Below are 14,270 nucleotides of genomic sequence, written 5' to 3' on the forward strand. Positions count from 1 at the left end.
ACCTACACACACATACGATATATTCACATACACATTCAGAAAAGAGCATACAGTAAATATGTATATATTCAGGTGTGAGACACACTAAAAACATACATAAACTGTGTCTACTCACACATAACTACTCACCATTTTATTTTTTTTTGTTGCCCATGAGCTTGTACTCACAAATGAGCACAGCTCTCAGTCAGCAGTGAGACAGTCCAGGCTCAGCAAAGCAAACATTACCTTGTGGAGACAGAAACGGCAGAAAAGGTCAGAGCAGAACAGGACAGTGCAGAGAGATCGTCTGTTTCCTGGTGATGCAAACCAGGATTAGGAGCGAGCTGTATGTGTGTGTGTGTGTCTACACGTAGAAGTAAACACCAGTGATTGCAGAGCGGGCAACACTATTGAATCACCTTCTTTCACGCGATTAACCTGAGAGGTGGGACGTCTGCCCCGGCATGTTTGGATGTGCTCGGTTTATGTCGTTTGATTTGGTTTACTCTGTCCAGGGTGGGTGGACTTGAGTGTGTGTCTGGGTGCTGAGATACAAGAGCTGCTGAACATACCTGGCTCCTCACCGAGTTTTCAAATAGACCAGGCACAGCCGATGTCAAACTCGCTTGTCGCGTTGGGTGGGCAGGGCGCGCACTTTACTCATTTCCCCTCCGAGCAGCTTTGTCGGCTCCGTTTTCACCGCTTTAAAGCAAACACGCAGTCCAAGTGGTATGAAGGATTTCAGGAATATGGGGCTCTCTGTCAGACCTAAATCTTCAAGTGCTTCTAGAGGGTTTGGTGCAGGCTGCATTCGTTCAGAAACACAGTGCAAGAGATATGATTATATGATCACTCACTTAGGTTGTTGAGTTGACATCATTAAAATGTCTCTTATTTGAATTCTTTCAGCTCTATTATTATAAATAAAAACAACTTTGCTCCTTCGTTTTTCATGTCTCATAACTCTGTGTACATTTCAGTAGAACAGAAATATAATAAATAAAATAAAATGCCAGCTTTATTTTGGTGATTTACTCTTTAATGTTGTTTGTAGAGGAATTCTGCAAAGCGGTTTTACTTTGGAAGAGCGTACCTCACCTCCAAGTGGTGTTGCTCTAAAAAATAAAACCTTTAATCGTTGGCTAAAAGGGTAATTGTAATTTCATGGGACAAGTAAACGAATAGGATATCGTGCCACATCCTGCAGCTTTTTCATGCTGTTCTGTACTTTTTTTTTCATAAGCTCTGCTCCTTCCAACTTTAATGTGATTTTAGTTTCATGTGTCTTGAAATGAGCCACAGATTTCTTCTCGAGCCAAAACATTTGAATCTTGTTCGGTCTCTCCGCAAAGGAAAACGAATCCAAGTATTATAGATGAACTTTGAAAGACCAAAATAACTGGCACACACTCACTGACGTATGGTTACTCGCTCTCGACGTCTCTCGCAGTGACCTCAGCTTTAAGTCCACAGACCAGAATAACAGAGTTCTTTTAACACTGACCCCCACGTGACCTCAGCTAACCTCGACCCCCCATTATGCTTCTAAAAGTAGAATTCAGTCGAAACGATGTATTCCTATTCCGCGAATGTCGTCTTCGTGGGAGAGTATGTGTGGGGGAGTACTATTGCAGTGATATATCTAATCCCAAGTGAGTACTTGTGTGCGTTTAATTGCGTGATATCATTACCAGATTAAACTTTTTGGCCGTGTGTGTGTGTGTGGCAGAATGGCAGTAGTAGTGGGACAGGGGGGATGTACTGTGCAGACATTGCATCATTTCATAGACAGCTGGGCTACATCGTATCGTGGGACTTCTGCCTTGTATCACTGGAGAATATTCAGGGTAATTGGAAGAGGAGTGCGTATGTGACTGGGAAGACCGAGTGTGTTAGTATGGGGAGAGGGTGTCATTGTTGGAGTATGCGAGCATGTGTAGCGAGCCGGAGACCAAAAAGCAAAGAGGTCGAGGTGTGGTTGGACTTCAAGGAGACAGTCTCTCCAGTGTCCTGCACGCTCACACATATACTGTCTGGTATGATATACATAACGGCACGGGCATGAGTCAGAGAGTGTTTGCATGTCTGCGCTTTTAGTATGTGCATGCATATGTGTGTCTTTGTGTGTGTGTGTGTGCATTCCAGCTCAAAGTTCAGTAGATCTGTGTGGTGCCCCTTTGCTAATCCTTTCCCAGAATGGCTGTTGCCAGGCAGAGAAATCACCCAACGGGGCACTAATGGGACTTAATGGTAAACTCATTCATAACTGTAGTTTACACGGACTAATCGCCACTTATTTGAAAGTAACAGCTTGTTTGTATAACGTGTGTTTGACGCAGGTTTGATGCTGAACAGGAAGCCGTGTGCTAAATCGGAAGGTAGAGTTATAAGTAGGTAGAGTTCGTCGTTTTGTTGCAGCTTCCATTTGTTTAGACTAACTGTTATCTCTCAAGCTCAGCTAACCTTGGTGGCTCAACTCATCACCTCCTACAACGTTTGGGGAAATATTTATACTTTAGATCCAGCTTCTGTCCCCAGTGGGTGTGTGGGTGATTTAGGGATATTTTTTTTGGGGCGACAGAAACACCCAGTCTGAAGGAGTAGAAAATGTTGGCACGACACAGCTGGCGTCACAAGAAAATGACGTCAAATCCTCGACGCCAAATTCAACATTTCGTAAGTCTCCAAAAGTGGAGAGATAAGAGCGGGTTGTGTGGGATATTATAACTGAAAGTTATGAAACAAATGTGTGTATGCAGCACATATTATTTAATAGTTCTTTACCATGGCTTCTTTTAGCTCTGTTTTTGGCCTCCACCAACATCCGAGCCAAAATAACTGGTTCTTCGGCTGCTAAATGCTTCATTATGATTGCAAGTGTCTGCTGATCAAGTAGTGTACAGTAAGGAGATGGAGATATTTTTGGCCGGAATGAGCCGCCTGTTACGGATGAAAATGCTGTGAGTGTATCCAAAAAAAGTCCAGAGTGAGGAAAAAAAACTCTTATTCTGAAAGGGAAAAAGAAATCTACACTATATTTGCAATATGAATAACATGCACCCATCATTACAGCCAAAGACTGATCGACTGCTATACAGCACAGGTGTGAAAGAGGTGTAATATTTTTGTAAGTTAGTGTAACTTACTGTAAGAGGAGCTCAATCAGTGCAGCTGTCTCTAGCAGTTCTAATTTACCTTCACTCAGCTTAAGCCATTAGCGTTTCCTGCACACACACACACGGCGTAACATGAGATATAGAGCTGTGTTAGGGGGCCGGTTGACTTCTATAGCCATAGTTCTGCTAACTGGCTCAATGGTGAGTAATACTGTAACTTACTAGAAAGAAGAACACGACCCGATTAACTGGCATTGGATGAGATGTACTGATGTAATTGAGCCGAAATGCAATTGTTGTTGGCCCCGTGTCTGATGTGACTGTGGCTACATTAAACAAAAGAATACTTTCAGCCCGCATCAGTCATCTTTGTCATGCTGGGATCGAAATGGGTGTTAAAACCACTTGCCCACTCACTCCTTCACTTTCATTCACTCACTCACCCCAGTGTGCTTTCTAGTTTTTTATCCTCTATCCAACAAAAAGTACATATCTATGTTCACATGTTTAATCTGTGAAGCCGACCTGTGGATCAGAAGATCAGAGATAAACATTTTCCTGAAACATCTCCACACTTTGGCTATGTAGATATTTCCGACCACAGTTTTGTGTACACGTAGTACTTGTAGTATCTACATGTGTGTTGAAGGATGGTCAGTCTGCATGTGCATGTGTCCGCGCCTGCAGTTTGAAGATGAGTTTGTTTGTTTGTGTGCGTGTGCATGGGCATGTGTGTGTGAAGCCAGCTGCTCGGTGTCCATCAAAAGCTGCATCACAATCCCTGCAATGTCCTTTGAAGTCAGACTCTCTGTTACACACTTTTGTAGACACCTACTGTACACACAGCTTTTTCTGCTTCATTAGTCACCTCTCAAACCTGGCGCTTTAATAAAATGTTGTTTAATTGCTAAAAAATATAAGATTTAACAACATTAATAAGAATGTTTCAATGCAAAAAACATCACAAAAGTTGCAAATAATATCCCATTGACTGATGAAAATGAGGTGACATCGTGTTAATGTTCCCTTTATTCATTTTTCCGGAGAGCGACAGACTCGTGTTACTGACAATTTTAAGAAAATATTGTATTAGTCAGTGCAGGCAGAGTGTTACAGGCAGAGGTATATTTCTGTAGCTTTGACGCTCTGTGCTGAAATATTCGAGCTATGTAAAATAGCACAGAATCCTCACTACCCATGTATACTCTGGGTTTTATTTGTTTATTAGTAACGGGGAAAACAGAAACTCCGGCCTTTTAATTAGCTGGAAATCTTCCTATCTAAACGTAAGAGTAAATAATGGAGGCATGAGTGCTATGTGTGATCCAGGCCAAGTTTTTTTTTGTATTTAGCTCCATATTTAATGTGGAAAAATACACTGTTAATGTAGTAGACTTTATGTCTGTGCAGCGGACATGCACAGTATCAAGAGACTGGGGGAAAAAAAAAAGGTCTTTTACCAGAAATGTGAGTCATTGAATGTTCTGGATAAGAGAAACTATTAATCTATTAAGTTTTTTTTGTTGTTTCGGTTCTACTAATAAACGCAGTACAGTCAATATGTGAGTCTGCGTGTTTGTTTTTCCTGTCCCTGTTCCTCACGCTGGCTTTCTCACTCTCTAAACGTTCAGCCTGGTATGTCTCCTTTCCCTTAAGGATTGGCCCAGATCTGACAACAGCTAGGCCTACACCCCATGCAGGAAACCTATCCCACTGACAAACTCGCTGGCTGTGTACTATGTGTGTTTGTGTGTGTGTGTGTGCTTGTTATGCCACTGCCAACCAGGTCTTTATACACACAAATTCACGTGTGCTTAATATTTACACCTTAAGCCTTGGTGGCGATGATGGCCTTCACCTACCTCCTTCCTGGCACTATGATGAGGGCGATGCAGATGGACGCTGTCCCAGACAATTACAGCCGTATTTTCTCATTAAACTTGCATTATGTTCATCCCCCCCGCACTCTGTCACCGGTATTGATTTTGTCCAATGTTGTAATTTCCATCCCAGCTGAAGTGCCCACTTACAGTGCCGCAAAATGTTGCCGTAATGGCTTTTCCTCTGAAATCCGTGCCAGAGGAGCTTGTCTGCAGGTTTCACCCGAGGACAAAAGAACAAGTCTGTTGTTTTGGATAAGTGTTTCCCTTCCATGTCACATGGATTTTCTTTTCCGAGAAAGGCACGGAGTGAAAAACGAGCAGGCCCAAAATGTTTACTCTGTTAAAACTCCTTGGTGGCGTCTCTTCTTTCTCTCTTGCCTCCCACCTTATTTTTCCCTCCATCTCCTCATTGTTCTCCCTCGTAGTATACCTACCAATCTGTCCGTCTTGCTCGGGTGCACCTCCCGCCCCACCTTTCTTCCCGTCTGTTATGTGCCTCCGTGGTATGTCTCTCTATTTAATTCTTTCTTTTCACACTAAGATTTCTGTTCCGCCGGGAGGAAATTGCTTTCGATGACCACAGCAGCGCAGCACAGTGACCTCTGATTCATGTTGTGTAACTGGGTGTAGTGAATTCAGTCAGAAAGCTTTTGAAACTTCCATCGCAGTTAATACATCCTTGAAGGCTGATAAAGCACTACGTTTCACTGTTACTGTGGATACCTTCATTTCTATAAATATAACAATTATTCAATGCTATTACAGCATTTGCACAATTTTCTAAGTACATTGACGCATTTCAAATTTCCTTCAACAGGTCAGCAGCTATGTGCAGGACAGAGAGGAGCTCAGTTTGATTCATCCTGCCAAGAAGCTCCTGCTGTCTTGCCCTGGATCTGTGTGTCTCAGGGAGTCTCGCTGGCGATCGCACACTGCCAGCGCCAGCGCCAGCCCGGCCAGACTGAATCTGAACCACTGCCTTATTCCCTGGTGTTGTCATCCTTCTCATCCATCCAGGTTTGTCTGATTATAGTTTGTTCCGGCCAAATTCCGCGTACATTATGCAAGATTAGCCATCGTGTAACGGTCAGCAGTCTGTTGACAGCAAAAGTCAGACACACACACTTTATGATATATAAACACTGGACATGATATTAAATGGTTTTTTTATTGTTCATTTCCACCTCTTCTAGGTTTTATCGTGCTTGTACTCAGAGGACGTCAGTGTGTTCGCTGTTGACCGGAGCACTACTAGAGGCCACAGCTGCTCTCGGTGCTCGCTCCGCTCTGCCTTACCCTTTGCCCCAGGCCCCCAACAGCCACGCCGTCCTGAAAGGTGGGTAATATGCCATTAGTGTGGGTGTGTATAGACGAGGCTTTGTTTATTTCTATGTTTGAGTGTGTCAAACTTTGAATTTGACACAATACTACACACAGTATGAAAGTCAGCAGCTCCATGCTCGATATGTTCATCTGCTGACAAACAGCGACGCATTAAATTGGATGACAAATGAAGCAGGGACTTTGGGGCAGGCAGCCTGTATCTGTTTGATTCTGAGAAGAAAAGGTTTCTCACTATTCCCCTGTGGTCTACTGCTCCACTCTCCTCCTTCCTCTCTGCTCTTTTCCCACATGGTTCCTTCTGCACAGCGGGTTTTGGGTCGGTAGGAGCACGTCTGTAGTTGATCCCAGCGGTTGCCCTTTTTCCTTTTACTTTTTCTTTTCTATTTCCTCTGTTGTCCGTTCTCCCTCCTCACACACCCGTCCTCTTCTCGCTCTCCAAGATGCACGGGAAGAAGAAAAAAGCCTCCCGACATCACAGGGTCCGCACAAGACCGACGCACGCACACACCGGGTTGTTTTAACATCTGAAAAGAGGTTATATGCACTTCAAACATGCTGACGCTGCTCAGGGGCGATAGCTTGATATTTTGAAATTATTTGGTTTCCAAAGTGGATTCAATCGTATGGAGACAATTGCAGGAATCATGCAAGTACATCAACATAATCAGCTTGGAAGTGCTAGAGATAGAGAAGGAGGCTTCTTTCTCTTGTTTTTTGCCCGTTAGTACTCAATGCACCACTTTGCAGCGACCGGTTCTGTCCCTGAAATGTCTCGAGACACTCAAAGGTTAATTTCTTTCCCTTAATGAGACAAATTCTCATCATGCATACAGCACGTCCACATGACTTCATCATCCAACCAGTTCAGGCTGTCGGTCAGTCGTTCAGCTGGTAACTGTCTGTCCACCTTCTCTACAATGATGTTACGTATGACTTAAATGTAAGCTGATCCTGACATTAATTTCCACTGGCTGTGAGCCAGGGGACAGTCTGTCTCTGGCGAGATCAAGGAGACGCACACAAACACTCACACACACACTACACACACAAAAACACACATAACTTTTTTTGTATATGTATTTGTGTGACCCGCGCTATTATTAATCAAGTTAATAACCTCAACTTTCATTTTTGTCAGGATTGCTATCGGAGGCAAAAACACACACACACACGCGCGTGCCGCAAACACGCACACCTACACACGCGGAGCGGCACATATCTTCAACATGACACTGTGTTCTGTTCTAATGGGTGTTACAGGAAACAGAATAGAGCCAGACACGCGCACACATAGCAGCTTAGAAGTATTGGCAGGACTAGGATTTCACACACACACACACACACACACACACACACACACACATGAAAGCATGAAAGACTCCCTGTCTAACTTTCTCCGTCTCTCTCTAACCTCTAAGCACCAAAAGCCTGCCCGGATACCGCGCATGAGCATTACATTCAATTACTTATACCTGCAGCCGCATCAAGTGTTTTTAAATCTGCCAATTTATCGCTGCCTTCTAACACGCAGGGATACCAGCCGTGACATTTAAATGATTTGACATTTAGTGTATCAGCTGCAACCGGCTGATACACGAAATGTCAAATCATTTAAATCTTAAATATCCCTACAGAGACGTGACGTGTAAGTTCTGCTGCTGTTAAAAGTTTTGATCCACGCTGGAAATAAACTAAGCGAGTAAATAAATCTTGAGTGCTGAGTTGAAACAAAAGAGCAATGGCTTTAGAAGAACATGATTTTTTTTTTCAGCAAAAGATTCCAAGTAAGTTAGGACAAGTATAATTATTATACTGTATGTCATAAAAATACACTTCATTATCCTGAAGCTTGGAGAAGGTCTGACTTAAGTTTCAAATTTGGATAGTGTTAGTGTAGTTATTGCTTTCTTACCATTTATGGTGTCGTTCCTCTCTTCTGCGTTTCAACAGAACAACCTGCTCTTAACCTCTAATGCATTCGAAATAAAGGCTTTTTCACAATCAAACTTTCTGCGTTGTGTGATTCAGTTTAAAATGAATATGCATTTTTATGTAGCGGAACATAAAACCCATGAAACTTTCCGGCACTCCTGGAAAAAAAAAAGTTGATTTTATTTTCTATATATATATTGCCTGTTGAATAAAAAGATGTATCCTGCATTTTCAGTGCCGCTCTTATCGATTCGCGCTAGTTTTTCACGCAGAACATAGATGCGATTCGTCACACGCGGAGCTTTAGTGCGTCACCCACTATCCGCTGAAGCGATCCACCTCCTCTGGAAATCAAAGACTTGTTTCATCCTCCCTGGTGTGAGGGTCATCTTTGTGTTCTCTCCTTATAGAAAAAAGCTTTTGTATTCTCTCCATGCATCTCCTCATTTCTTTCTTTTTGCTGTCATCCTCCTCCTGAAGTAAAACTGCACCTGTCTTGCAAATGAAAAAAATGTTCCTTGATTTCCTTATTCAATTATTCTTATTCTTTAATCTCCGAGCTGTAACTTTGATTCTTTTCCCTACCCGATATTCATCCTGACATTCTTGTACTACTGTTTATTATAGTAGATCCTTTCATCTCTAATCATATTTTTCTTCTTCTTCTTTTTATTGAATAATAAATGTCATTTGTAAGAGTGGGTGTTACGTTAGGCAAATGATAGACAGTCTCTACAAGTTTTTTTTTTTTGAATGAAAATCACTCTGATCTTGAAAATTGCTGTTTATGAAGTCTGAATCTTGTAGATACACGGAAAGGATCTTTATTACAAGACACCAATCTCGTAATTCTCGAGTTTGTTTCCTCATGGTTATGACAAGAGCAAGTCATAACTATGAGATACGGTGTACTATAAGATGCAGTGTGCTTGTTTATATTATCCTTATTCCCATCCTATCCTGTCCTAATAAGGTATTGATTTTGGATTCAGTATAGAAGTAGCAGAACTGGGTTTGGAAGTACACTTCAGCGAACTCGATCAGTACCTTTTGCCCAAATGCTTTGAAGGATTACCGGGATAATCGCCTTGCCATCCTCGGTGTATTCTTAGAGTTTTAATGTGGGTGGTGAGACGTGGAATGTTTTTCTACACCTTCTTGACGTGCCACATCCACTTTAATGACCTGAAAGTGTGTCAGTAGCTTCTCTGATGTCTTTGAAAGGACTCGTGTCCGTCTGTAGCATTGCAACTATTTGGTTTTAGTAGTCAAGAGGAACATGTTGGAAATGATATTTTACACACAACATGCTTTTGTTTTGAAGGTAAACTGACACCTATAAAGACAAATACTGGTATTGGAAAAAAATGTCAGCTGGGTCAGACAAGGGTAAGGTCAAGGTGGTGTGTGTGTGTGTGTGTGCGTGTGCGTGTGTGTGTGTGTGTGTGTGTGTGTGTGTGTGTGCTGCTGATACACAGGGGAAGTGACACTGATAAATAGAAAGGACATAAATCATTGCTTAATACGTTGGTAATTAAAAGCAGTTGTTTCGGTGCTGTGGAGCTTATTGATGTGAAATGTTTGAATCCCGTCCACTCGATGTCAGCTTTAATAAGGCCGATATTTAAAGCTTTAGCAGCAGTAGCTTTCACTAAAGTACAATATGTGTGAAAATGTGTTTAAGCGATTGTCTGTTTCTGTTTGCAAATGTGTTTGCTCATATACGTGTGCATTGTAGGTCTACAAAGAATTTAGTTCACCTGGAGATCAGATCATCTCAGTGTAGCTGAAAAAATCTGAAATGATCAATCAATTAGTTATAAAATAATATAATATGATATAATCCACAACTGTTCTGATAATCTAATAATCGTTTCAGACATTGTTCAAGCTAAATATTGTTTAAAAGCTACAAATTCTCATGTTATAGCTTCTCAAATAGGACAATGTGCTGCAGTTTCACTTAGTAGGTTGTAAAAACCAAAAGTTTAATTAATGGATAATTATAATAATTGTTATTTGCAGCCCTGGAAGAAAACTGGAGAAACAGGAAAAAAGGTGAAAGATTCAGGGGAAAGTGCAAAGTGATATAAAAAAAAAAGTAGCAACACCAAACAACACGTTGTAAATTAACAGTGCACATTATAGCAGCTAAAACTCAAAGCACAGCTGAAGGCACAGCAAAAACCTTAACAAAGCAAAATAATTACAAGTACTGACATGATGATACAGGCTTGAGGTGTCATTCTTCAAGTGTTTGTGTATTTCTGTCTCCTCTTTTACCGTCAAAGTAAAGACAGGTGTGGTTACTTAAGAACAAAGAAAAACTCTGGACTGGCATCACGTCCATACGACTTCTAAGTGGCAGTGTTTTTCTTGACCTTGCTTCTTTATCGCACGAGTTACTGTAATTTCCAAAAAGGAAGTAGGTAGGTCAGTAATAGGCTCCTATCCATCCAGCTCAATATTGCTTGTTTCTTTCTTTCCTCCTTTCTTTTTCCCTCTTCCTCTCAGTCATCATTGTACATTGTGTTGTGCCTGCCAGTATTTAAGACCCACTGACAGCAGACATGGTGGGGGAATCATACTGGAGGGGAAGTCTCAAGGATTTCAAGAGCACATATTGTTTACATGGCCATAATTGCTAAAAATACTCATCTGAATGTTCTTGGCCTGCATTGTGATTTTTTTTTCTTCTTTCTTCCACTTGTGAATTATCAAAACTTTTCAGTACATACTGTACAAATGAAATCAAAGGTAATGTTTTCACCGAGATAACAGCCGAACAACCCTGCGAGCTGTTGCTGCAACAAATAAACAGCATGTTGGTTGTAGCGAATGTGACACAAAACCATGCTGCTAAAACTGTACATATTGGGTATAGTGTACACATCATTTCATGGTAATTAATATAAAAATTGGGGTTGTTCAGGCTACATTTACTATGGGAACAATCAGGACAAACAAAAGTGTACACAACATTTTTCATTTTGGTGCTGTCAACTCTCACGACTTGTTTCTATAGTCTGGCCTATACGATTGTATGAATTACGACTGTGTGTGTTGGGTGCAATGGGATGATCCGACTGGTCTAACTGTAGCGCGTGGCTGTGAACTATCTATGGTGTTGGTGAAAGGTGGGCGGGAGACAGAGAGAGTGAAAGAGAGGGAGGGAGGGAGAGAGGGGAATAGTGAACGTAGTCGAGAGAGAGAAAGAGAGAGAGGGAGCTGATAAGAAAAAGGGGGGAGAAGGCAGGTGAGGGGAGAGAGTTTTTTTTTTTTTGGTTGGAAATGGAGTGAGAGGGAGAGAGAAACAGAGCAGACAGCCACAGAGAGAGAGAGAGACAGAGAGCAGCTGCAGGAGAGACAGCACTCGAAAGGGACTCCTATGTGGACAAGTGTACCTCGGTCACCGCTGAGCTGTCAGTGTGGAAGCACAGTGGCCAGCTGTATCTAGCAACCATGAAACACTCTCACAGAATGGACCTCAAGCTGATTAGTGAGTAGAAGAAATGTGAGTTACAGTATGTATGGCTGCTTGGTGGCTGAGTTTTTCAAAGATAAGTTGTGTGTGTGTGTGTTTAAACGCATACTCTTTTTTTATGTGGATATGTTGTTTTTTTTGCGTGGTCAGCTCTTATATGAGAAATCAAGGGGACTTGCAGTAATTCAAGGAGTGCTTGAATCAGGAAATCTGATTGAAGTGATTTGCTCATATGACACTTTTGATAAGATTCAATTCAGATGTGGTTTTATTTTGAGAGTTTCAGATTATACAGTATTTTTTTTGGTTACAGATTGTGTTAACTTCTTGCTAGATTACGTCTTGCTGGAATCCTGTCGTGCGGAATATGTATTTAGTCACTTTATCGTCTAATTGTTTTTTTTTTATGTGTGTCATAACTGTCTTGGCAGGACTTTTGCGGTTAGACCTTAGCGAGACATTTGTATCCTCTCTGTGGTTTCCATGTATTTTATATCTGTTTTACTGCATCAAATGCCACAATTACCATTATTAGTGCTGCTTTTCTTACTGGCAAATAAGCCAGAGTGTGACTGTTTTATTTTACAGCTGTACGTAAGGGTCAACTGGACCAGCATGCTTTTTTTTTTCTTGTAATTTGTTCTTTGCATCCTTATTTCTGCTTGCATACTAAAATGCTTGATTTCATTAAATCAAAACACGTCTCACCGACTTCATCACAATTGCCTATAACCAGTATAACTATAACTAACTACAGGAGGTGGCAACAGTGTCATTCAATTCAAAAGTTGTTTTTTTTTTTAATATGCGATGCTTGAAAAATGTGTGTGAGGTATCGTTGTGCAACGTGCCCCCCTTCATACCAGCAAAACCTGACAGAAGGTGTCTGGGCAGCTTCACATTGAATTGACCCTATGAAAGTCACACATGGCTATGGATATGTTTAGACTCTATGGATACAGTAAAACACCTTACAGTTTAAAAACAAAAGCACCAAAATGACCTGTGCGTTCTGTCTTGATTTGTATCGGGTCACCATGAAGTTGCACAGAAACACTTCTGCGGATTGAATGAGGCCTCATTTACAGCGCGGCTGGACTCCTTTCCTCTCATGTGAAGAGAAGAAAGCAAATTAAAAAAAAAACCTCCAGATTTATTTTCACTTAATTCAATTATGTGACACATTTTACGATGTTTGAGCAGGCTTCTCAGCTTCTTATCTTTCTGCTTTTTGTTGTAGTCCTCCCTGCTAACGAAGAAAGGTTGGGAAAAAAAACGTAAATGTCATATTTATGTCAGTTTTAGGATCTGTGTGCATGCGGGGTGCATATCTGATCCGAGAAGAAAACTCCCTGTGATAACTCAAATGTTGTCACCAGTCAGACAAATCAATGTTTATTGCTTCATCTGCTGCTGCTGCTGTGTGTCTGTGTATTTGAGTCCTTACACTATTTATTTTGGAGTGTTTATGTTTGCTGCCGTGCATGCGTTTGTTTGTTTACTACCACTACTCGCTCGATTTTGATTTTGCACAAGCGTGTACATGACCTTGTACTTTCATGCGCGCATTGTTCGTGCCAGTAAGGCCTAGGTAGTACCAGATGTTATTCTTGTTATTTACTGCATGCTATTTATGCCACGGAAGCAATGCGAGGAACTATTGTGTCGCTGTGGTCTGAAGGGAAACCTGTCTCGTTCCGCAGCTTAGCTGCTCTGGTTTAAATTCATATCTGTGGGACGTAGGCTCCCCCGAAAGCAAAATAAGATTGTTGATGTTTTGAATAGAAATGATTTTTTTTACATGTACGATGATATTTATAGGTTCAAAGGCTAATTTGTTAACAGTCCTTCGGCTTCAGGCTGTTTGTGCTGCACCTGTTTGAGTGCCCTACATACTTGAGCGGGGAGGTTGTCATCAGCTCTGAACGTGCTTGTGAAAACAGCGCGTGTGTGTGTGCGTGAGTGTGTGTGTGTGTGTGTGTGTGTGTGTGTGTGTGCGCACACTCGGCTGGCAAAGAAAGATGGCAGGGTGGCTGTGTTCAAGGTTCCTCTGCTTTGGTTGCAGAATTGTGATTTGTGAACGAAACAACCTTCAAAGCAGTGTTGAAAGATTTTCATGTTGATTTTACATTTATAAGTCGCCATTGAGTAATGACGGTGACTCATTTATTGGTTGATTTTCTTATACCTACTATTGAATATGCACATTATACACATGGATTTGTGTTGATGGATAAAGTGGTGGTGACAGCTGAAGGTAGTGACGCTATAGAAGTGAGAAAAGAGAAAAGAGGGAGAGAGTTTGTATGATTAAACGACACAATATGAATCAGATTCATGCCAATATCAGATTTTAGTCTAAAGTTTCTAAATCTCAACTGTTGTTTAATTCTTTTTCAGAGCAGTGTACACAACCTCCTAAGCCTAGCTGAGACAGAAAATTAACAATAACACACACACCTTTATTTCCTGGCTGTCTCTGAATCGTGTCAAATGTCATGAAAACGGTTCAAAGGATGTTCAGCCGAT

General features: G+C 41.4%; 1 protein-coding gene across 4 annotated transcripts in view; it reads left to right on the forward strand.

Annotated features, from left to right (window-relative positions):
• The window catches only part of plce1 (phospholipase C, epsilon 1), a 75,122-nt gene that overhangs the window by 29,380 nt on the left and 31,472 nt on the right, over window positions 1-14,270 (forward strand). For all 4 annotated transcript variants that reach the window (XM_027289593.1, XM_027289590.1, XM_027289592.1 and 1 more), the window contains 2 exons: window positions 5,799-5,998; window positions 6,175-6,317. In XM_027289593.1, the coding sequence (XP_027145394.1) occupies window positions 5,799-5,998; window positions 6,175-6,317 (343 nt within the window). The remainder of the gene's footprint in view (window positions 1-5,798; window positions 5,999-6,174; window positions 6,318-14,270) is intronic.

The sequence above is a fragment of the Larimichthys crocea genome, chromosome XVI (assembly GCF_000972845.2).
Source record: "Larimichthys crocea isolate SSNF chromosome XVI, L_crocea_2.0, whole genome shotgun sequence".
Taxonomy (NCBI): Eukaryota; Metazoa; Chordata; class Actinopteri; family Sciaenidae; genus Larimichthys; species Larimichthys crocea.